The 25,921-nt window shown below is 40.7% G+C and overlaps 1 protein-coding gene across 1 annotated transcript in view; it reads right to left on the bottom strand.

The window, feature by feature from the left end:
* The window catches only part of CLPTM1L (CLPTM1 like), a 168,281-nt gene that overhangs the window by 15,459 nt on the left and 126,901 nt on the right, over positions 1-25,921 (bottom strand). The window contains exon 11 of the mRNA XM_053467315.1: positions 22,489-22,539. Within this exon, the coding sequence (XP_053323290.1) occupies positions 22,489-22,539 (51 nt within the window). The remainder of the gene's footprint in view (positions 1-22,488; positions 22,540-25,921) is intronic.

The following is a 25,921-nucleotide window of genomic DNA, read 5'->3' as shown; positions in this document are numbered from 1 at the left end:
AAAAGGGGCTCACTGATGCGTAATAGTTACATAGGTTGGGGGGGGGGGAAGACATGCGTCCATCAAGTTCAGCCTTTCCCATATCTGTTAATTGTTGTTGATCCAACAAAATCCAGTTTGTGGCGCTTTTCAATTTTGCAACAAACTCGGGGGGAAAAATTCCTTCTTGACCCCAGACTGGCAGTTAGATCTCTCCTTGGATCAAGAAGCAGTTTCTCCATAATTTAAAAAGGATATCCCTGAATATTATGTTTTTGAAAGTATCCATCCAGTTACTGTTTTAAATGTCTGTACAGACTCTGATTAAACTATGTCTGCAGGCAGAGAATTCCACATCCTTATTGTCCTTAATGTAAAAAACCCTTTTCTTTGCCTTAGACTAAATCTAAATGCGTGACCACGTGTCCTATGCATAGTCCTGTTCATGAATAGGTTTCCAGACAATGGTTTGTTTTGGAAGTATTTATATAATGCTATTATATCCCCCTGAGGCGCTGTTTTTCCAAGCTAAACACAACTGAAGTGTTCCATTCCTTTTATTAATTTTGTAGCCTGGCTCTGCACCTTTTGCAGTACTATAATATCCTTCTTTAGAATAGGTGACCAAAATTGCACAGCATATTCAAGGTGTGGTCTTTCCATTGATCTATAAAGAGGTAAAATCATATTTTTATCTTGCCTATCAATGCCCCTTTTTATACATGACATTACCTTACTGGCTTTAGCAACTGCTGACTGACTGCACATTGTTTCTTAGTTTGTTGTCTATAACAATTCCCAAATCCTTCTTATTTGTTGTTATCCGTAATTCACTACCATTTATGGTGTAAGCTGCTTCTGTATTCCTTACCCCGAAGTGCATAACTTTGCATTTATTTACATTAAATTTCATCTGGCATTTGTGTGCCCAGTCCCCCAGTCTATCTAAATCCCCCCGCAACAAAGTAATAGCCTGCTCACATTGTATTACTTTAGTTTAGTGTCATCTGCAAACACGGAAACATGACTTTCAATGCCTGTTTCAAGATCATTTATAAATATGTTTAATAAAACTGGTCCCAGAACAGAACCCTGAGGGACACCACTTACCACTTTTGTCCAGCTTGAAAAATTACTGTTTAGGACAACTCTCTGTACTCTATCACCAAGCCAATGTTTTACACAACAAGAATTTCCATCTAGACCACTGTCTTTCAGTTTGAATACTAACCTATTGTGTGGAACCGTGTCAAACGCCTTGGCAAAATCCAATAAGATTACATTCGCTGCAACACCTTGATCTACACTTCTACTAACTTCTTCGTAGAATGCAATTTAGTTATGTTGACATGAGCTATGTTTCATAAAACCATGCTGATTTTTGCTAATAACACCGTTATTATATATAATATATATAATTCCTGAATAGTATCCGTTAATAACCCTTCAAATACTTTCCCAGACACAGAAGTTAAGCTCACAGGTCTATATATATTCCAGTCAGAGAGTTTGAACCCTTTTATATTCAGGAACTGTCACGGAGCTGGCTACCTCCGCTGTCTTGACACCACACTTTCCCGGGTTCCCCAGTCCCTAGCCGAGACTCAGTGTAGGGTAAAACCAAACGAAGACTGATTTATTTCTCACACACAGGGCTGGATATATCCAGCACAACACACATTAACATAAAACAAGATATTGGGACACAAACCGCCCCCTTAATCTGCCTCCCAGAAACAACAGGGGCAGTAACGAGATTAACAATACAATAGGGGGGGGGGGACTGATTTATACAACATTAAACTGAAAGAATGGTGGTCACTCCCTGGTGGCAGATCCTGGCTGTCTGCTGGAGATAATCCCCTCAGCCAGTGATGAGATGATACTGCTGGGGGTAGCCACAGAAGTCTTTACAAACCCAGGGCCCATAGTCAATAGGGAGGAGGCTGGCCGTCAGGCCTCTCCAGTGGTCCCAGTGATGGAGGCTTCCGTCACAGGAACCACATCTGCCTTCCTCCAATCCTGGTACAATTCCTGAAAGAAAATCTTGGAAGATTAAAAACAGAGGTTCACTTATTTCCACGCTTAGCTCCTTAAGTACTCGTGGGTGAACACCGTCAGGCCCAGGAGCTTTGTTGACATTAACTTTCTTTAGTTGCTTTAGTACCTTGTCCTGAGTCATCCAATCACAATCTGTCTGCAACTTTTTGCAGTAATCATTTGAATATCCATTGCCATAGGTTCATCCTTAATATATACTGAGGAAAAAGTTATTTAAAGTTTCTGCTTTTCCTGTTTTATTCATTTTTTGTTTTTTAAAATGTATGTACTTAAATAATTTTTTGGGTTTGTTTTGCTCTCTTTGGCTTTAGCCCATCTAATCACCTTTTTGCATGCATTATCGGCTTCCTTATCTTATCTTATATAGGAGGCCTATCTTATCTTATATAGGATGCCTCTGATTTGTCTGATTTAAATACATTAAAAGCCATTTTCTTATTTTTAATTTCTTGGTTTACTTTCCCACTAAGCCACATTGGTTACAATCTGTTTCTTTTATATTGATTACCCAGTGGTACATACTGAGAAGTGTACCTTTCTAATATGTGTTTAAAGATAAAGATTTTTTCACTAAAGAGTTTATGCCAGTCAATATGTTGTAAAGCTGCCTCTATCTTATTGAAATTGGCCTTTTTAAAATTATATGTTTTAGTATTTCCCATGTGCAATTTATTTTTTGTGTTTGTTTCAAAAGACACCATATTGCGATCACTTTTACCCAAGTGCTCCCCTACTTGAATGTTTGACAATAGATCAGCATCGTTTGTTATAACAAGATCCAGACAAGAATCCTTTCTAGTTGATGCTTGTACTAGTTGTGACATGGTGTCATTTAACAGGTTAAAAAACCTGAATCCCCTTGCAGAACTACTAGTCCATCTGTCCCAATTTGTATCTGGGCAATTAAAATCTCCAATAATTAACATGTTATCCAGATGTGTAGCTCTCTCAATTTGTTTTAACAGCTGTACTTCCTCATGAGTATTAACATTAGGTGGTGCTGATTTCCTTTTTTTTTTTTTTTACCCCACGCTGATATCTACCCATAAAGCTTCCACATTTCCCTTGTCACATTCAACTTGCTTAACCCCTTAACGACAAAGCCTGTGCAGTGCAATGTAATAACACTGCGATCGGCGGCTTAGGAAGCGATCAGAATCGCTTCCTAAGCATAAACGGTGTTGCTGACAGGTCTCAATATCGAGGCATGTAGCAACACAACCCCCCTACCCCGATAGCCTTGTGATTGCTATGTAGAGCAACCACAAGCGCCATCATATAAATGACGTTGCCACTCACAAGATGGCGTCAACAACAAGCTCCTCCGGCAGGTTGAATGCAGGTACTGCATTCAACCATTACATCAACAATGGGGCGCATGAACATATGGGGGAAAAAATGATAAAACACAATAGTGTAATATATTCAAATACTAATAGTATGTGTGTGATAAGGTTGCACTCACAAGTAAAACAACATAAGCGGTTCATCAAGGTAAACGGTGGCAAAGTGTTTTTATTACTTCCTTTAAAATCTATAAAACAGATGGAAACCCAAAATGGTGCAGTATCTTCTTATATGTCTTTAATATAAAAGCAAGAAAACTTACAAAAAGGTTGGCATAACCGGGAAACATCCCAACTGAATCTGAAAGGTGGTAAACGTCTGCTATTTCTTCGATATCTCAACGCGTTTCACAAAACAAATATATTGGCTTCCCCAGGAGAAAATGTTTAAAATGTCTAAATACAAAAATAAAATCCAATGAAGTTCTGCAGAGTCTGTGTGTCTTCGTATTGCTGTTCCGTTTTTGTAGTGTTCTGTATAATGTCCTTACGTCATCATGTCCTGCCGTGCTGTCACTCCGAGATTGTGTTTGTTCAGTGTTGTCAGTTCTATCACCCAGAGGATCTGTCGAATCTGTGTCTCCGTTTGTGTTTATCAATAATAATAAAGTTATTCCTGTGTTGAGACCAGGCATGAGGGGGGAGTGGTTTCTTACGTTTGACTCACATTACACATCCTACGTCTGCCATCCCTCATCTTCCCCACAACGTACCGGCAGATAATACGCTCGGGCATAAGAATAGAAGACGGAGCAGCGGAACAACCAAAAAAAAAAAAGTTAAAATGCTGTTTTGCATTGGTCTCTTTACTTCACATAGAAAAGATCTCTGATATCACCAACTAATAGAGGATAATGTTGTGAATCTATGGTTCTTCTCCAAAGCAAGATGAACTAAAATAAATAAATTCAACTTTCAGATGAATCTTTAAATCTCAAAGGTGTGTAGACAATGACCATAAGAGCATGCCCCCTGTGTGATATAGTGTCCAGAAGTACAAAATAAATATTAAAATTATGTATGTAATGGCTATGTCTAAAATCAATGGAGCAATTTTAAATAGACAGATGTTATATATATAAAAAATACACACCTCACAAAGGTGGCCTTTTACCTCCCAAATAACCCAACAAACCCATGCATGTGGGGTATCACTGTACTCAGGAGATGCTGCTGAACACATATTGGGGTGTTGTTGTTTGACAGTGACATATACCAGGAGTGGTAAATTCATACTACCATAAAGTTTGACAAAGGCTGGTGGTAAAATTAGTGTGTGGAAAGGGTTAAAATACCATCATTTCAAATACCTTGAGGTGTCTGCTTTTTAAAAATATATGGTTTGATGATGTAAATTGTATTGGCCTCTAAGATACCCGAAATAGGATATGTGGGCAGACTTTTTAACATGTCAAAATTCCAATTTGAAAAATGCACACCTCACAAAGGTGGCCTTTTACCTCTCAAATAACCCAACACACCCATGCGTGTGGGGCATCACTGCGCTCAGGAGATGTTGTGGAACACATATTGGGGTGTTTGGCAGTGACACATACCAGGTGCGGTAAATTTATACCTGGAGTGTGTGTCAAGAAAATACAATATTTTTTACTACCATAAAGTTTGACAGGCTGATGGAAATGGTTAAAATACCAGCATTTGAAATACCTTTGGGGTGTCTAGTTTTTAAAAACATATAGTTTCGTGGGGTAAAAACGCTACTGGTACTTATTGCCCCATAATGTGCAAAAAAAAGCAGAAAACCCCCCCCAAAACATTGGGTATTTTTAAACTCAGGAAAAATAGAAGCTATTTAGCAGGTTTTTTCATTAGTTTTTGCAGATGAGGAAAAAGTAATTTCTTAATAAAAAATCACCATATTTTATCATTTTTTTTATAGTAAATTAGATATGATAAAAATAATGGTATCTAAAGAAAGCCCTGTTTGTCCTGAAAAACAATATATAACATGTGTGGGTGCACAAAATGAGAAAGAAGAAAATTACAAATAACCAGCAACACTGAAAAATTTTAAAAGAGCCATTGTCCCAAAATGTACTACGAGTAAGAAACAGTCTTGTCATTAAGGGGCTAATATTTGGCTTTAGCTCATTGTTGACATACAAGCATAAAGTGTAAGCATTTAAGTAGGGCTGCAACTAACGATTATTTTAATAATCGATTCGTTGGCCGATTATATTTTCTATTAATCGGATAAAAAAATGCAATTTTTTTTCAATTTAAAATAATGTAATAAAAAACGTACAATTTACACTTTCATCTCTTTATTGCAATGGCCTCTCTCTATTCACCTTCTTATTTTACTGACATAATAATAAAAGCTACAAGAACCCAAACACGGTGTTTCTCAAACTAGGTTTTAACCCCTTCAGGACTGGGATTTTGATACTAACGTGTTGCTAAAGGACCGGAGCCGTTTTTGTGTTTTTGCCATGTCTTTCTTCAACTGTAATTTCTCTCTTCTCAATTGGTGCACCCACACAAATCATATATTGTTTTTTTTTCAGCACAAGTAGGGCTTTTATATTAAGCTGGGTAGTACATTGTTTTGTTTGAAATAAACTGGAAAAAGTGGGGAAAAAATGAAAAAAACGCATTTTTTACAGTTTTGTATACATACAAATTGTACACACATTGAACCAATGGGAACAAATTATCCCAAATATATTCATTAAGTTGTCCTGATTTGGAAACCACCCAACATGGCCAGGATTTTTATCTACTTTGACCAGTATAGGGCAAATACTGCAAGGCATGCATCACGTTTTTGAAATGTAATTTTTTTCAAATTTGGCATGGTAGTCTAATAACTGCAATAGTTGTCACAGATACTGATTATCCCCCCAAACTTATATGTTTATGAACAGTAGATAAGTCAAGGTGTATAACTAGGGTCATTTTGACACTTTTCAAACAGGGATTTTATCGCCAATTGCTGCCAAATTTTGAGGTATTATATTTTTTTGTTTTTTTTTTGCATATGTTGCAATGTTGCTTTAGATTTTATATTTATTTTATAATATATAAATATATTTTAAATATATAAAATATATATATTAATATATATATATATTATATATTTTGTATAGAATATGTGCAACTGCAGAAAAAAACACCAAATTGTGTTCACCAACATCCCTCGGTTCCAACAAGGCCTCACATGCATGGTTCATGCATTTTTTGAGGAAGCTATGAGGGCAAAACTGGAACATGCGCATTTCAGTTTTCAAATTTGGAATTTTCAGAAATTGGTTTGCTGAGCCCATATCCCATTTGGGACATTTTGGAAGCCCCCCACTGTAAATTACCCCATAAAAGTATAAATTTATGAACAGTAGACGAGTCAAGGTGTTCAACTAGGGTAGTTTTGACAGTTTTCAGCCAGCCATTTCTTCACTGATGTCTGCCAAACTTCACAGGGAAATTATTTTATTGCATTTTTAACGCATACATTTCAATGTTGCACTGAATTTCTTGCACAGCATAAGTGCAACAGTGGAAGAAAACATCACATTTTGTTCACCAACATCCCTCGGTTCCAACAAGGCCTCACATGCATGGTTCATGCATTTTTTGAGGAAGCTATGTGGGCAAAACTGGAACATGTGCATTTACATTTTTTTTTTAAATATTTTTTTTTATCAGATTACTTGTAAGTGACAGGTTTAGGCCGCTGACATCAATCAGGGAGACCGATCAATAATCAGCGACTTAAAATGTCACCGACAAGTGATCAGGTAATATGATTTTTTTTATTTATTAATAATTTGTGTTTTTTCATAATTAACCTAGATGACCCCTCTCTCTTTGTAGAGCAGGGTCATCCGTGGGCTGCCATAATGATCCGACCACTCCTATTGGCCAGGAGCGATCTGATCAGCCCAGCCCAGCATTTGACCTGGAAGCACCCTGGACTTTCAGGTCAGTGCTGTTATTTTTTTATTTTTTATTATTATTTTTTTTAATTTTTTTTTACTCTTTCAATGCTGATGCTCCATTGAAGCACAGCATTGACTGATATTTAGTCCCCACAAGCTTGTGGGGACTAATATTAACCCCTGCAATGCTGCGATGGGGGGTCATACACAATCGCAGCATTGAAGGGGTTAATTGAGGAAGGGGGGGGTAGGGGGGCTGGTCTCCACACTCATGTGGAGACCAAAGAACCCTGTCTCCCTGTCCCTGAAGCTGCCTCTGGCAGCTGGGACACAATCTCCCATAGACTGGAGATTGTAGGGGAGGAGTCTCTGGATCCTCCTGTCTCCCCCCCCCATTTAACACCCCCACACACACACTTACCGGTGCTTCCTGCTGTATTGCCGGGGCAGCGGGTTGACGTCTACGCGATCCGCGTAGACAACGTCTGCTGCAGCCGGAAGGAGGTGTGGCTAGCAGCGGGGGTTGTCTGCGTCCGTCGCGCATACCTTCCCCGACTGTCAGAGATCAGAGTTCCCCGCATCGGTGCAGGGAACTCTGATCTCGGACAGCCGGGGAAGGTATGTGTGACGGACGCAGACAAACCCCCGCTGCCAACTCCACCTCCTTCCGGCTGCCGCGGAAGGAGACGTCAACCGGCTGCCCCGGCAATACAGCAGGAAATTGAAAGCGCCGATAAGTGTGTGTGTGTGTTAAATGGGGGCATAGGGCATTTCTGGAATGCCTTATACCCCTATATGCCACTCTGGCACTTAGGGGGTTTAAAGGCATATTATGGGTCAGAGTGGCATATAGGAGGTATAAGGCATTTCAGGAGGCAGAGTGCCGTTAAGGGGGCATTTAATAGAGCACTCTGCCTCCTGAAATGCCTTATACCTCCCTATATGCCACTCTACCGCATAATATGCCTTTTAACCCCCTAAATGCCAGAGTGGCATTAAGGGGTATAAGGCATTTCTAGAGGCAGAGTGCTCTATACAATGCCTTTTAACTCCCTTAATGCCACTCTGCCTCCTGGAATGCCTTATACCTCCCTATATGCCAATCTGCCCCATAATATGCATTTTAACCCCCTAAATGCCAGAATGGGATATAGGGGTATAAGTCATTTCTGGAGGCAGAGTGGCACATAGGGGGTCAAAAGGCATACCATGGGGCACAGTGGCATATAGAGGGTTAAAAGGCATATCATGGGCCACAGTGCCATATTGGTGTGGCAAGCCTGGGGGCAGATGTGCGTAACTGGGGTACAGGTTGGAAAATACAAGGAAATAAAAACAAAAAAAATATTTTTCTCAATCATAGCTTTTATTAAAAAAAAAATAGTTCACATGAATTAACATTTACTGGTAAAACTTTTTTCCTTTAGGGTCGTCTTATAATCAGGGTCGTCTTATAATCGAGCAAATACGGTATATATTGTTTTTTTCAGGGCAAGAAGGGCTTTCTTCAGATACCACAGTTTTGATCATATTATCTAATTTCCCATAAAAAAAATAATAAAATATGATATGATGAAAAATGTAAAAAAATCCCCCATTTTCTGACTTCACCCAAAAAATCTTTTACTCATCCAAAAAAGCTAATGAAAAAAACTACTAAATAGATTCTACTACTATTTGCCCTGAGTTTAGAAATACTCAATGTCTTTTTGCTTTTTTCTGCACGTTATGGAGCAATAAGTACAGGTAGCATTTTGCTCAGGGCCGGCCGAAGACTTAACGCCGCCTTGGGCGAAGTTTAAAACGCCAACCCCCCCCCCGCCGACGCGGGGGGGGCCAAGTTTAAAACGACGCCGACGCCATAATCTACGATCCCCCCCCCCGGTACTTACCTTTAAACATCCTTCTTCTGTTTCCATGATATTTTATTTCATCTTCTCCATGATATTGAACATCCAATTTATTCTGGATAACGATTTGGTCCTTTTAGAGGTAACACACATTTATATAAATACTCATAAACTTAGACACTTTATTTATTTATCAATTATTTATTTATTATATATACATAATATAAACGTAGACACTTCACTTTATTTCATTTGACTTTATTTCATTTGTATTACATCAGAGTCACTAATCATAGTAACAATTTAAAAAAAGCATCACACTCTATGATATCTTTACATAAATAAATCAAATTAATCACATAATCCCTTTGAATAATAGTTATAAATACACGTAATTTTTTCAATTTAAAAGGGCTACAACATATCCAGGATATCCGTTCTTCTTCTGTATCTTTAAGTTACTTCTTTCCGTCCCGTTTTTTTTCTTCAAATCGACCCGTTTTTTCGACACAGTGGTTGATTAGAAATTCACTTACCTGTTAGGTCACCTTTAACCATTTGAAACATAGAAACATAGAAAGTGACGGCAGATAAGAGCCAGAAGGCCCATCCAGTCTGCCCAACCTCTGAGTACTCTCCTTTAGTACTTGCCCTTATCCTATATCTAGCTTGGCATTATGCCTATCCCATGCTTGCTTAAATGACTTTACTGTATTAACATCTACCACTTCCACTGGGAGGCTATTCCATGCGTCCACTACCCTTTCCGTAAAGTAATATTTTCTGATGTTACCATTAAACCTTTGCCCCTCTAGTTTATGCTTGTGTCCTCTTGTTGCGGTTTTATTTCTTCTTTTAAATAAACTTTCTTCCTTTACTTTGTTGATTCCCTTTAAGTATTTAAATGTTTCTATCATATCCCCCCTGTCCCGTCTTTTTTCCAGGCTATATAGGTTAAGATCCTTTAACCTGTCCTGGTAAGGTTTATTTTGTAATCCATAAACCATTTTAGTAGCCCTTCTCTGCACTTTCTCCAACATATCTATATCCTTCTGGAGATATGGTCTCCAGTACTGTACACAATACTCCAAGTGAGGTCTCACCAGTGATTGCATCCTTTTATCCCCCACGCATGGAGAGAACCACTATGCGATCTTCCCAAACGAGGGCAAAATACATGAGACGTGATGGTTACTACAGAAAAGGAATGAGGGGTGCGTGATGACGCACACAACGTACGACGGAGCGTGATGACGAGACGTGATTAGACGGGTGGTGCGCGATGACAAATACAAGCGGCGGCGTAACGTGATGACGTGTACGGAAATTAGGGTATACACGACACAATTACTTTTAAAGAAAAGAAAAAACGGACGATACGTAGTACGCGATGACGTACATAACACGATGTTGCACTATTGGACGAGAGAAGGACGACGTGAGACAACACCTACCCGGATATACCGATATAAGAACTTTAGAGAAACAGGAGAAAACTACTTATTGAATTGAAAACTTCTACTGAAGAAGCCAACTGGCGAAACGCGTTTGGAAGGACTCATTTGAACTCTATCTATTCTGGAACCAGTGGTCTCGTTTTACATTTACGCACTAATGCACTTTGGGTGCTTGGACTTAATGTAAGTTCTTCTGCTGGTCAGATCAAGTTTTATTTTATTTATACTACAGATACTTTTATAACTATGTATATTTATATTTATTAAAGACACTATATCCACTTCAAGTTTTTTTCCCATATATATTTTTGCGCCCCATAACTTTTGTGTTCATTTGGATTATTTACACTTTAAGGAAGAGTGTATTTTATGTGGATAGCTGCATTTTTATTTGGGAAACACATATTTACTTTTCACTTTAAACACGTTCACGTGACTTTAGGTCTTCTTTTTTTCACTTACCTTTAAACAGTCCTGCGGCGAGTCTCCCTGCTCTGCCACGGTGCCGGCTTGTAATGCTGAGCGCCGGAAATTGACGTCACTTCCGGCGCTCTGCATTACAAGCCGGCACCGGGACCGAACAGGGAGACTCGCCGCAGAGGAGAGAGAGAGGGGCGCCGAGCGGGTAAGCGAAAACCACTCGGTGCCCCCCTCTCTCTCCTCCGCTTCAAAAAAAAAAAAACAAAAAAAAAAAAAAAAGGGGCCGGCCCTGATTTTGCTACTTCAAAACCATTTTTTCTAAATCTGGTAATTCTTCCCCATGTGCCATTTCGGGTATCTTTGAAGCCAGCCAATGCAATTTACCCCCATCAAACCATATATTTTTGAAAACTAGACACCCCAAGGTATTTAAAATGGTAGTATTTAACCCTTTCCATGCATGAGATTCTACCACCAGCCTTTGCCACACTTTGTGGTAGTATTTTTTTTGGTATTATTTTCCCACAAATTGTACTTCGGGTATAAATGTATAGCTCCAGGTATACATCACTATCAAACAACACCCCAATATGTGTTCAGCAACATCTCCCGAGTACAGTGATACCGCCCATGCATGGGTTTGACTGCTGTTTGGGGATAAAAGCCCACAATTGGGAAGTGTGCTTTTTTTCCTCTATTTTGGTCAGTCTGTGCCTATGCCCTATCTCCCTATCTTTGAGCCCGGCCACTACAATTTACCCCATCAAACCATTTATTTTTGAAAACTAGACACCCCAAGGTATTTAAAATGGTAGTATTTAACCCTTTCCATGCATGAGATTCTACCACCAGCCTTTACCACACTTTGTGGTAGTATTTTTTTTGGTATTATTTTCACACAAACTGTACTTTGGGTATAAATTTATAGTTCCAGGTATACATCACTATCAAACAACACCCCGATGTGTGTTCAGCAACATCTCCCAATTACAGTCATACCCCACATGCATGGGTTTGTCTAGTGTTAATATGCCTCATTTTGGAAGTTGTTGATCGTTGATCGCCTCCTAAACTTTTAAAACGAGCATCCGCCGCCATACAGTGTATGGCGGATGTTGACGCCCACGGGAAGGGGTCAGACATGGACCATGATGCCGATCTCGACATTGAGGCATTACAGCAACACCGTTTAAGCGAAGAAAGTGATCGTTGATCACTTTCTAAGCTTGTTTAAGACTTATGACGTGTCAGGCATGACATAGGTCGTTAAGTGACCATTTTGCATGACGTGGCAATGGACGTTAAGGGGTTAATCCATCCACACTATCAGCAACATGCCGGACCGAGCACCCGGGAGACGGCAAACTGTCTGGTCAGAGTGTCAGATTACCCTAACTTCTCTGTAATAAACAAAGTACGTTTTATTCACATGCTATGACTGAGTCTTGCTTCCCAACCAATCATAGCAGAAGGGTGTAGCTAGGGAGAAATACAGTATATCACAAAAGTGAGTACACCCCTCCCATTTTTGTAAATATTTTATTATATCTTCTTATATGACAACACTAAAGAAATTACACTGTAAAGTAGTGAGTGTACACTCTGTATAACAGTGTAAATTTGCTGTCCCCTCAAAATAACTCAACACAGCCATTACTGTCTAAACCTTGGCAACAAAAGTGAGTACACTGTAGGTGAGTGTAATTTCTTTAGTGTTGTCACATGAAAACATAAAAATATTTACAAAAATGTGAGCGGTATACACACTTTTGTGAGATACTGTATTATATTTTTTCTTTTTTCTGATTTTGATCTCCCTTTGCTTACATTTATATTCAAACCAACAATGTTTTTCATTAAAGCTCTCTATCCTCTAAATCATTTCTTTCTTTTCCAATACTCAGAGATGAAAACCTATTTCCCATTGTGTATGGTTTTCTTCTAAATACTGACAAGTAAAAAATAACTATATCATCAAGAGGAAATGGGTGATGCCATCCATAATTTACAGCTGGTCAAAACATTTTCCTACACCTCTAGCTCGTAGAGGGGTTCAGGCTTACAGCATGCATGCAAGTTACAGACAGGATGGCAGAATTACCCATGACCCTTTGTATGATTGTAGACCTCTTTGCTAACCTTTATACCAACCTATATGGAGGCCGACTGGTCTGGCACAGTCTAGTAGTGAAGGTGGCTCGCTACTTTACTATGGAAGCATCTCCTGGATGAGAATCTCTACAATAGAAGTCACTAGACTTCTGCACAGCAACCGAAACCGATTCAGACAAAAATTTTGTTTTTGCCACATTTGCTCTCGGGAAAGAATTTTGTTTCCCAGCCGCTCAGCCCAGACGAAATTGTTGTTCCTAAAAGAGGAGGTCCCTGACAGCTTCTGGACTCTGGACTCTGGACTCTGGACTCTGCACGTTATGGAGCAATAAGTACAGGTAGCATTTTGCTCAGGGCCGGCCGAAGACTTAACGCCGCCTTGGGCGAAGTTTAAAACGCCAACCCCCCCCCCGCCGACGCGGGGGGGGCCAAGTTTAAAACGACGCCGACGCCATAATCTACGATCCCCCCCCCCGGTACTTACCTTTAAACATCCTTCTTCTGTTTCCATGATATTTTATTTCATCTTCTCCATGATATTGAACATCCAATTTATTCTGGATAACGATTTGGTCCTTTTAGAGGTAACACACATTTATATAAATACTCATAAACTTAGACACTTTATTTATTTATCAATTATTTATTTATTATATATACATAATATAAACGTAGACACTTCACTTTATTTCATTTGACTTTATTTCATTTGTATTACATCAGAGTCACTAATCATAGTAACAATTTAAAAAAAGCATCACACTCTATGATATCTTTACATAAATAAATCAAATTAATCACATAATCCCTTTGAATAATAGTTATAAATACACGTAATTTTTTCAATTTAAAAGGGCTACAACATATCCAGGATATCCGTTCTTCTTCTGTATCTTTAAGTTACTTCTTTCCGTCCCGTTTTTTTTCTTCAAATCGACCCGTTTTTTCGACACAGTGGTTGATTAGAAATTCACTTACCTGTTAGGTCACCTTTAACCATTTGAAACATAGAAACATAGAAACATAGAAAGTGACGGCAGATAAGAGCCAGAAGGCCCATCCAGTCTGCCCAACCTCTGAGTACTCTCCTTTAGTACTTGCCCTTATCCTATATCTAGCTTGGCATTATGCCTATCCCATGCTTGCTTAAATGACTTTACTGTATTAACATCTACCACTTCCACTGGGAGGCTATTCCATGCGTCCACTACCCTTTCCGTAAAGTAATATTTTCTGATGTTACCATTAAACCTTTGCCCCTCTAGTTTATGCTTGTGTCCTCTTGTTGCGGTTTTATTTCTTCTTTTAAATAAACTTTCTTCCTTTACTTTGTTGATTCCCTTTAAGTATTTAAATGTTTCTATCATATCCCCCCTGTCCCGTCTTTTTTCCAGGCTATATAGGTTAAGATCCTTTAACCTGTCCTGGTAAGGTTTATTTTGTAATCCATAAACCATTTTAGTAGCCCTTCTCTGCACTTTCTCCAACATATCTATATCCTTCTGGAGATATGGTCTCCAGTACTGTACACAATACTCCAAGTGAGGTCTCACCAGTGATTGCATCCTTTTATCCCCCACGCATGGAGAGAACCACTATGCGATCTTCCCAAACGAGGGCAAAATACATGAGACGTGATGGTTACTACAGAAAAGGAATGAGGGGTGCGTGATGACGCACACAACGTACGACGGAGCGTGATGACGAGACGTGATTAGACGGGTGGTGCGCGATGACAAATACAAGCGGCGGCGTAACGTGATGACGTGTACGGAAATTAGGGTATACACGACACAATTACTTTTAAAGAAAAGAAAAAACGGACGATACGTAGTACGCGATGACGTACATAACACGATGTTGCACTATTGGACGAGAGAAGGACGACGTGAGACAACACCTACCCGGATATACCGATATAAGAACTTTAGAGAAACAGGAGAAAACTACTTATTGAATTGAAAACTTCTACTGAAGAAGCCAACTGGCGAAACGCGTTTGGAAGGACTCATTTGAACTCTATCTATTCTGGAACCAGTGGTCTCGTTTTACATTTACGCACTAATGCACTTTGGGTGCTTGGACTTAATGTAAGTTCTTCTGCTGGTCAGATCAAGTTTTATTTTATTTATACTACAGATACTTTTATAACTATGTATATTTATATTTATTAAAGACACTATATCCACTTCAAGTTTTTTTCCCATATATATTTTTGCGCCCCATAACTTTTGTGTTCATTTGGATTATTTACACTTTAAGGAAGAGTGTATTTTATGTGGATAGCTGCATTTTTATTTGGGAAACACATATTTACTTTTCACTTTAAACACGTTCACGTGACTTTAGGTCTTCTTTTTTTCACTTACCTTTAAACAGTCCTGCGGCGAGTCTCCCTGCTCTGCCACGGTGCCGGCTTGTAATGCTGAGCGCCGGAAATTGACGTCACTTCCGGCGCTCTGCATTACAAGCCGGCACCGGGACCGAACAGGGAGACTCGCCGCAGAGGAGAGAGAGAGGGGCGCCGAGCGGGTAAGCGAAAACCACTCGGTGCCCCCCTCTCTCTCCTCCGCTTCAAAAAAAAAAAAACAAAAAAAAAAAAAAAAGGGGCCGGCCCTGATTTTGCTACTTCAAAACCATTTTTTCTAAATCTGGTAATTCTTCCCCATGTGCCATTTCGGGTATCTTTGAAGCCAGCCAATGCAATTTACCCCCATCAAACCATATATTTTTGAAAACTAGACACCCCAAGGTATTTAAAATGGTAGTATTTAACCCTTTCCATGCATGAGATTCTACCACCAGCCTTTGCCACACTTTGTGGTAGTATTTTTTTTGGTATTATTTTCCCACAAATTGTACTTCGGGTATAAATGTATAGCTCCAGGTATACATCACTATCAAACAACACCCCAATATGTGTTCAGCAACATCTCCCGAGTACAGTGATACCGCCCATGCATGGGTTTGACTGCTGTTTGGGGATAAAAGCCCACAATTGGGAAGTGTGCTTTTTTTCCTCTATTTTGGTCAGTCTGTGCCTATGCCCTATCTCCCTATCTTTGAGCCCGGCCACTACAATTTACCCCATCAAACCATTTATTTTTGAAAACTAGACACCCCAAGGTATTTAAAATGGTAGTATTTAACCCTTTCCATGCATGAGATTCTACCACCAGCCTTTACCACACTTTGTGGTAGTATTTTTTTTGGTATTATTTTCACACAAACTGTACTTTGGGTATAAATTTATAGTTCCAGGTATACATCACTATCAAACAACACCCCGATGTGTGTTCAGCAACATCTCCCAATTACAGTCATACCCCACATGCATGGGTTTGTCTAGTGTTAATATGCCTCATTTTGGAAGTTGTTGATCGTTGATCGCCTCCTAAACTTTTAAAACGAGCATCCGCCGCCATACAGTGTATGGCGGATGTTGACGCCCACGGGAAGGGGTCAGACATGGACCATGATGCCGATCTCGACATTGAGGCATTACAGCAACACCGTTTAAGCGAAGAAAGTGATCGTTGATCACTTTCTAAGCTTGTTTAAGACTTATGACGTGTCAGGCATGACATAGGTCGTTAAGTGACCATTTTGCATGACGTGGCAATGGACGTTAAGGGGTTAATCCATCCACACTATCAGCAACATGCCGGACCGAGCACCCGGGAGACGGCAAACTGTCTGGTCAGAGTGTCAGATTACCCTAACTTCTCTGTAATAAACAAAGTACGTTTTATTCACATGCTATGACTGAGTCTTGCTTCCCAACCAATCATAGCAGAAGGGTGTAGCTAGGGAGAAATACAGTATATCACAAAAGTGAGTACACCCCTCCCATTTTTGTAAATATTTTATTATATCTTCTTATATGACAACACTAAAGAAATTACACTGTAAAGTAGTGAGTGTACACTCTGTATAACAGTGTAAATTTGCTGTCCCCTCAAAATAACTCAACACAGCCATTACTGTCTAAACCTTGGCAACAAAAGTGAGTACACTGTAGGTGAGTGTAATTTCTTTAGTGTTGTCACATGAAAACATAAAAATATTTACAAAAATGTGAGCGGTATACACACTTTTGTGAGATACTGTATTATATTTTTTCTTTTTTCTGATTTTGATCTCCCTTTGCTTACATTTATATTCAAACCAACAATGTTTTTCATTAAAGCTCTCTATCCTCTAAATCATTTCTTTCTTTTCCAATACTCAGAGATGAAAACCTATTTCCCATTGTGTATGGTTTTCTTCTAAATACTGACAAGTAAAAAATAACTATATCATCAAGAGGAAATGGGTGATGCCATCCATAATTTACAGCTGGTCAAAACATTTTCCTACACCTCTAGCTCGTAGAGGGGTTCAGGCTTACAGCATGCATGCAAGTTACAGACAGGATGGCAGAATTACCCATGACCCTTTGTATGATTGTAGACCTCTTTGCTAACCTTTATACCAACCTATATGGAGGCCGACTGGTCTGGCACAGTCTAGTAGTGAAGGTGGCTCGCTACTTTACTATGGAAGCATCTCCTGGATGAGAATCTCTACAATAGAAGTCACTAGACTTCTGCACAGCAACCGAAACCGATTCAGACAAAAATTTTGTTTTTGCCACATTTGCTCTCGGGAAAGAATTTTGTTTCCCAGCCGCTCAGCCCAGACGAAATTGTTGTTCCTAAAAGAGGAGGTCCCTGACAGCTTCTGGACTCACCTTTCATTATCTAAATTTAAAAAAAAGGAGAGTAAGGAAGGACAGGTGCAGCAGCAACAGTATACTGAGCACTGGGTCTAGGCACATAGACACTGGCAGATGATAGGCACATGCAGCCGCTTGGAGCAGGACTGAATTTAAACCTCAGTATTGGACATTTTTTAAAGAGAGGTGCAGCAGCAGTAAAAGAGCACTGGGCCTGGGCAGGCAGACACTGACAGATGTGTCCAGCCCCGTAGAGGAGTACACAATATTACAGACATTTCTTTTCAAGATGTGCCCCAGAGTAAGGGCAGACAAAGATGTGCAGCAGCAGTACTAGCAGGGCACTTGGTCCGGGCAGTGGGTTAACTACGGGGATCCCAAAAGGGCCTCTAGGGGGCCCAGGGCCACTTGTTCTAGTCTCCTCATACCAGTTCAAAATAGTTTAAAAAGAGCCCTTTGGACCTGGACTGGTCTGGTACCGGTCAGAAGGCCCATTCTTAACTATTTTGAACCGGCACGGGGAGACAGGATTGTTACGTTACGTGACCCCATCATGAAACCGAGGCTGCAGAAAACTGCAGGAGAGGTGGTAACCGGCAAGAGGAAGGGGGTATGTTTGTATGTATGTAAGCATGTATGTGCATGCATATGTGTAGGTAAGCATGTATGTCTATGTACACGTGTTTCTGAGCATAAATGTGCATGCATACATGTATGTGAGCATGTAAGTTTAAGTGGTGTGAGATGGAGTATGTGTTAGCAGGCATGTGTCAGAGGTGAGTGTGTGTATTAGCATGTGTGTGTTTACATATGTGTGCCAAAGTGTATGTTGGAGCCCCCTCTGCTCAAAGTGGCAAAGAAGGCACAAACAAGTTGTTTGGGGGCAGTGATAGCATAGACCAGTTGGTTACGGGCAGTGATGACACAGATTAGCTGTTCAGGGGTACTGGCAAGCTGGGGGCGAGATGGCACATGGAGAATGTTTGGAGGTTAAGATGGCACTGACAAACTGCTTAGGGGCAAAGGTGGCACTACGGGGTATGTTGCATGGTGAAGTTGGAGCATCCCATGGAAATTTCCGCACCAGGGCCTTGTGGTTTCTAATTACGCCCCTGTCTGGCAGATTATTATTATTTATTGTTTTATATAGCGCCATCAATTTCCGTAGCTGTACAATGGGTAGACAGGACATAACAAGTAGCATGTAACATAACAAGTGACTAACAGAGACAACAGGTGAGGAGGGCCCTGCTTAAACGAGTTTACAGATGATAGGAACATGCAACCATGTGGAGCAGGACTGAATTTTCCCAATATTTATTTAAAAAGCAGTGACACTGTGTACAAGCCCAATAAAATGCCTGGTTTTGTCACCAATATATATCAATAAAGAATTGATGATATGATAAAAAAATAATAATAAAAAAAATTATCTCCTGCACTAAAATTAGCCTGCATCAAATTAACTTGGAGTAAAGCAGGCCAATCTCAGCCTCTGCTAAACTGTCACTGTCTCACACTCCAACCCCAACTCCTATCTATCAGCAGTTACTGCTGCTACAGACAAGTTAAAATGGTGTCATATCTAATGCTTGTCCCTTCCCCTTGTAAACGCTGATTGGCCAAAGAGAAAAAGTAAAGACAAACTCCCACAAGTTATTGGGTCAATCAATCACAGCCATAACCACCAGCGAGAGCACCCTCCCTGTTTTTGCCTACTTCTACCTATCTTTCATAAACTCTAGGGCTGCAACAACTAATCGATAAAATGTATAATAATCGACAATGAAAATCCACTTCTGCTGGGGCGTCTATGACGAAGCACCAGAGTGACATGACCTTCCGATGCTCCACCATAGAAGCCCCAGCAGAAGTAGCAGCCAGCAGCAGTGGAGGTTGTTCACCGACTGCCAGAGAGGAGTATCCTCCACAGCACTGCAGGGGACCTGGATCCCCCTCTCTGGCAGCCGATGGATGTCTGTGTGACATCCTCATCTACTGCCCTCCATTTCCGCTGGGGCTTCTTTGATGGAGCACCAGCACCACATGACCTTCCAGGGTTCAGTCATAGCTGAAGCCCCAGTGAAAGTGCCGGGCAGCAAAAGAGGTTTGTCTATACACATCGCACAGACGTTCACCGGCTGCCCCCACTAGACATCAGGGAGTCTGGAGCATGGGGGCCAAGTCTGAGTGGGGGGGTCAGAGTGGCATTTCTGGGGGCAGAGTGGTATATAGGGCGTATAAGGCATGTCAGGGGAGGCAAAGTGGCAAATAGGGGGATATAAGGCATATCAGGGGATATAAGGCCTATCAGAAGGGTATAAGGCATATCGGGGGGAGGCAGAGTGGCAAGCATGGGCTCAGATGAGAATAACTGGGGGGGCAGGTTGGAAAATAAAAGATAATAAAAACATCCTAACAAAATTTCGGGAATTTTACAGTTCGTTTTCGGGGATCACCCTCGTTTTCGTTAACACACAAAACAGAGAATTTTGTTGTTTAAAAAAAGTTTGTATGAAAACGAATGCACAGGTCTAGTAGTCATTCCAAAACCATAAAGAGATTCACCAGCACTGGCAAACTATCGTCCAATTTCCCTGTTTTGTAAAGTATGTAAAACAAAGATCCTTGCCCCGAGTCTCAAATGTATCCTCCAGACCAAGTGGGCTTTATAAAGCAGAGGAAGGCTACAGACAATATGAAGCACTTTTGAAACCTGTCCCACTAAGACAAAACACAGTGGGGTCTCATCCATTTTTTTTCATTGCTATATGCAAAGAAAGCTTTCAATCTAATGGATTGGCAGTAACTTCGTATCAGCAGAGAGGTCACTATATTCTAACTTGCATGCCTGCCTTAGAGTGGCGGGATGCAAGCCTACCCGTTATTTTTCAAGGAGAGATAGAGCTTTCTTTTGATACCTACCCATGTTGAACTTCCAGTGACCAGTATGAGAGAGAGTGAGAGCGATATCAAATTTAACACACCCGCTCCCCATTTATACCTGAGACCTTGTGACACTCAGTCACAAACGAGTCACATGACACCGGGGAGGGTAAATAGCTAATTGGGCGCAATTTGGACATTTCCACTTAGGGGTGTACTCACGTTTGTTGACAAGGTTTAGACATTAATGGCTGGGTGTTGAGTTATTTTGAGGGCACAGCAAATTTACACTGTTAAACAGGCAGTACACTCACTACCTTACATTGTAGCAGAGTGTCATTTCTTCAGTGTTGTCACATGACAAGATATAATAAGATATTTACAAAAATGTGAGGAGTGTACTCACTTTTGTGAGATACTGTATGTATATATATATATATATATATATATATATATATATTCACAATAGGTATGATGGGATTGCAACTCTAGTTTTAAACAAATAAACCAAAAATAACCACAAAGTATATATTTCTGTAAAGCAGATCGTATCAGGGGTATTTAGGCATTCTTCATGCAGCTATTTGGCCACCAATCACTGTCAAAAGTGGCCACAGAAATTATTTCTTTTTATTATTATTATTATTATTATTATCTTTTTTTGGCATGTTTCAAGAAAACAGACTTGAGCAATATGCGGGGGACATTAAGAAACTGTGTGAGAAGTGATTGCTTCTTTGCGGTCAGACCTGGGACGCATTGAATGACACACGCTTGAGGGTCAAGGCCTCAAGGGGGCAGATGACAGCAAACTGCCTTTGTAGGGGGGTTCTTCTTACAGATTGCGGTTTACTAAGCTGTGTGTTAGCCTGTGCCCATTAACTCTATACCCCTGACATTCATTTTAACTATGAAAAAGGAAAATAATTTTGACTATAAAAAGGAAGGTATTATTGACAACCAACTGTATGCCAATGAAGTCAAAAAGTGTTCTGATGCAGAGATCCAAAGGGCACAGCCTCTCTATACAAGACCTTAAAATGATCTCAAACATTAATGGAGATTCTTCTCTGCAGAGCACATGGCAAATCAGTTAAGGCCTTTGGTCACCTTCCGCTCCCTCCCCCAGTGCAATGGTCTCTAAGGGTCACTGGAGAAGATACCAGGGGAGTGTCCAACAGAAGGAGAGGACTTATTGTGTTTATAAAGACTCTCTCTTTCTAAGTCTGTGTGAAGATGAACACGAGGGAGTGGTAATTGTATTACATCTTTACAGTCTTGTCCTGCTGTTTCTTTGTTATTTCCTTTCAATCAATGAATAATAACTAGCAAATTGTATATGTATTGTTAGTTTGTTAAGCCTCTCAATAAAAATTGTTAATTCCAGAAAACAAGGAGTGTGGACTCTGACTCTACACTCAATAGTTAGTGGTTATTGACAGCATAACAGTGTGTATATATATATATTCATACAGTAAATGTAAAGATTCATAAAACATAGACCCCTTTTTTTTTTATAACAAAGACTAATGCAATTAAGATCTAATGGCTGGAGTGAGACTCTACAGGGTCCTCAGCTCCAAAAACACCATAGATTTCCTTGTCATTCAGGACAAGATAATGTTTCCAACATTATATTTTTGTAGATGACTAAGAAATCTAGGGCACAATAATGTTGCCAACATTGTTCACGCGTAAATTTTTCCATAGTTATTTTTTATTCAATCATTCATTCAAACATACAGCATAGAAAAGACATACCTGAGTATCATACTCTTCAGTTTTCTTTTCAGATTCAGTGTGAGTGCCAAACTAAAATACAGATAAATTGATTTCACATGAATTGCAGATCTGTTTAACATTATTGTACCAACATGTTAACTATATGTAAAGAAATAGGAGCTCTGCATATTTACATGTGTATATAAAATAATATAACAATAAAAAGGCTCCATCTGAATTCACAACAATGATTATTAATCTTATAACACGCTGTATTTAGAACAAAAGAGGCCAAGATCAAAGTATCCAGTAGACATAGGCTTCCTTATTTATGTAAGCAAGTATACAATCTCACCACTACCTATTTAAGAAAATATTGATCCTGGAGACACAAGGAGTGAGTGGACTTGTTAATGATTCCTTAGTGTATCTTGGAAGTGTCATTCTTCCTAGTCCTGATGCCGCCGGGAGGAGGACCGGCCGCGGTTCACAAACGCTGGCCGTTCAGAACGGCAGGTGGTCCTCCGCCCACGGCACATGTGGTATTAGCGGGAGGAGGGTTGGCCGCGGGTCCCGGGAAACCATCTCCCCGGGCAGCGGACAACCCTCCGCCCGAGGTACACGACGATCTGGGGAATCAGTCCGTTCCCCGGATCATCGTCCCAGGAAGGGGAGAACCATCTCAGGGAACAGAAGTTCTTACCTATCCTCCGGTCGTCGGTCTGCCTCTCGGGCAAGCTGCGTGCTGCTGGGGAATTGATGGACGGCCGAGGGGCGTGGTTTGGGTTTTTGTCGGGGAGGGGCTTGTGAAGTGGCGCCAGATTTAAAAAGCCGGTTGTGCGTCTCACAGGCACCCTGTTGTGGTCCTTACAGTTATTGTATTGCTGCTCTTGCTGTCCCATATTGTGTTTTGACCCTTGCTTGCCTGACATTCCTTTGCTCCACGATTTGGTACCGTTGCCTGTGACTTCTGTTTACCGAACCGGCTCGTCTGACTACCCGCTTAGTGAATCTGACCCCTGGCTCGTCTGACTACCTGTATCGTGTACCTGTTGCTTGCTGCGCCTTGCTGCTTTTGCTCCGTGCCTATCTCCAGCTGGTGGGAGTTTTCTCACTGTTGGGATCATCTAAGTCCCGGACTACTGTTGCCGGGAGGAGCTCCTCTCTCAGCAGCAGTATCTTGGGCAGAAGAACTTCTGCGGTGAGGACCTCCCTTAGAGACCAGCATAATAACGACAGGAAGCACACATTTGGCGAGGGACATACATTTAGGCAAACACTCATTCTGTGAAGACTAATCCCTGGAGTCTGTCACATCTAAGGAGTAACAGAATCCTGTGAGACAGAAGCCCCAGTAAAAGCCTTTAAACCCAGTAAAAGAAGTTCTGCAGAAAGCCTAGATAAAGTTCATTACACAGAGTATACCGTATTTGCTCGATTATAAGACCCCGATTATAAGACAACCCCCCAAAATTGTAATATTAATTTAGGAAATAAAAGAAAAAGCATGAATATAAGACTACCCTATAAGAAAAGTTTTACTAAAACTTTTTTCATGTAAATTTTTTTCATATTTAATAAAAACTATGATTGAGAAAAAAAGATTTTTTTTGTTTTTATTTCCTTTTATTTGCCACTCTGCCTCCAGTTATTCACATCTGCCCCCAGAAATGCCTTATACCCCCCTGTATGCCACTCTGCCTCCCAGATATGCCTTTTAACCCCCTATATGCCACTGTGCCTCCAGAAAACAATTATCCCCCCTCGACTTACCAATGCATCCCTAGACTTATCCCCTGTGATTAAGACTCCCTGGTGTCTAGTGGTGGCACCCGGTGGAGGTCTGTGCGATATGCGTAGACAACCTCTGCTGCTGATGGCCGGTGCTTCCGCCGAGGCTCCTATGACTGAGCACCAGAAGGTCAGGTCACGCCGGTGCTCTGTCACAGAAGCCCAGGTGGAAGTGCCGGCAGCAGTGGAGGTTGTCTGTGCGCATCCCGCAAATATTCACCGGCTGCGGGATGCACACAGACAACCCTCCACTGCTGCCGGGGCTTCTTCTATGGTGGATCAAAATTGCTGGCGGCAGCGGAGGTTCTCTGCGCGCATCGAACAGACTTTCACCCGCTGCTGGAGAGGAGGATCCAGGTCCCCTGCAGCGCTGCAGGGGATCTGGACCTTAGTCTTGTACTCAGACCCCTATTTAAGGTCTGATTATAAGATGGCCTTGAATATAAGACAAGCGAAATTTTTCAGAGCATTTGCTCTGAAAAAACCTTGTCCTATAATCGAGTAAATATGGTACTTATGTGTCACTAGTTCATGTTTTTATTTGTGTAGTTTTGTTGTAGCTTTTGTGTTTAAATCAGCACTTGTGTTTAATTGTGTCACACACTGCTTAAACAACAAACCTTCTGAGAGGGCATGGTTATTTTACAACACAGAAACAGAGCCTTTTTTTGCATTTTTGTTATGCTTTTGTTCAATAGCTGGTATTTATCTGTCCACACAAATAACTGTCACTTTTAAGTTAAATAAAATGCATTAATTAAAACTAACTACAGCTTCTATTTGTTTTTGAAAATAAAAACAGCCTGTCAAATTAGGAGACATACTCTAAAAAACAATATATACGCTCACTGGTCACTTATTAGGTACCGGGTTGGACCCCTTTTTGTCTTCAGAACTGCCTTCATTCTTCATGTCATACTGTATTTCCTCGATTATAAGACGACCCCCCAAAATCTGAATATTTAGGAAAAAAGAAAAAGCCCGAATTTAAGATGACCCTGTAGGAAAAAAGCTTTACTAGTAAATATTTTTTACATATATCATAGTTTCATATTTAATAAAAGCTATGATTGAGAAATTTTTGTGTTTTGTTTTTATTTCCTTTTATTTGCCAACCTCCCCCCCAGTTATGTACATCTGCTCTCAGGCGTGCCACTCTGCCTCCCTGATATGCCTTATACGCCCCTATATGCCACTCTGCCTCCCTGATATGCCTTATACCCCCCTATATGCCACTCTGCCTCCCTGATATGCCTTATACTCTCCTATATGCCACTCTGCCTCCCTGATATGCCTCATACCCTCCTATAATGCCACTCTGCCTCCAGAAATGCCTTTTAACTTCCTATATGCCACTCTGCCTCCAGAAATGCCTTATACCCCTATATGCCACTCTGGCATATAGGAGGTTAAAGGGCATATTATGGGACAGAGTGGCATATAAGGGTGTATAAGGCATTTCTGGAGGCAGAGTGGCATACAGGAGGTATAAGGCATTTCTGGAGGCTGAGTGGCATACAGGGGGTTAAAGGACATTTCTGGAGGCAGAGTGGCATACAAGGGGTTAAAAGACGTATCATGTGCCACTCTGCCTCTAGAAAAGCCTTATGCCACACATACAACACCCCCCCGACTTTTGACTCCCTGGTGTCCGGTGGGGGCAGCTGGTGTTCAGCCGAAA

This window comes from Spea bombifrons, chromosome 5 (genome assembly GCF_027358695.1).
Source record: "Spea bombifrons isolate aSpeBom1 chromosome 5, aSpeBom1.2.pri, whole genome shotgun sequence".
NCBI lineage: Eukaryota > Metazoa > Chordata > Amphibia > Anura > Pelobatidae > Spea > Spea bombifrons.
The sequence above is the reverse complement of the archived record's forward strand: the minus strand, read 5'-3'. Positions and strand labels throughout refer to the sequence as shown.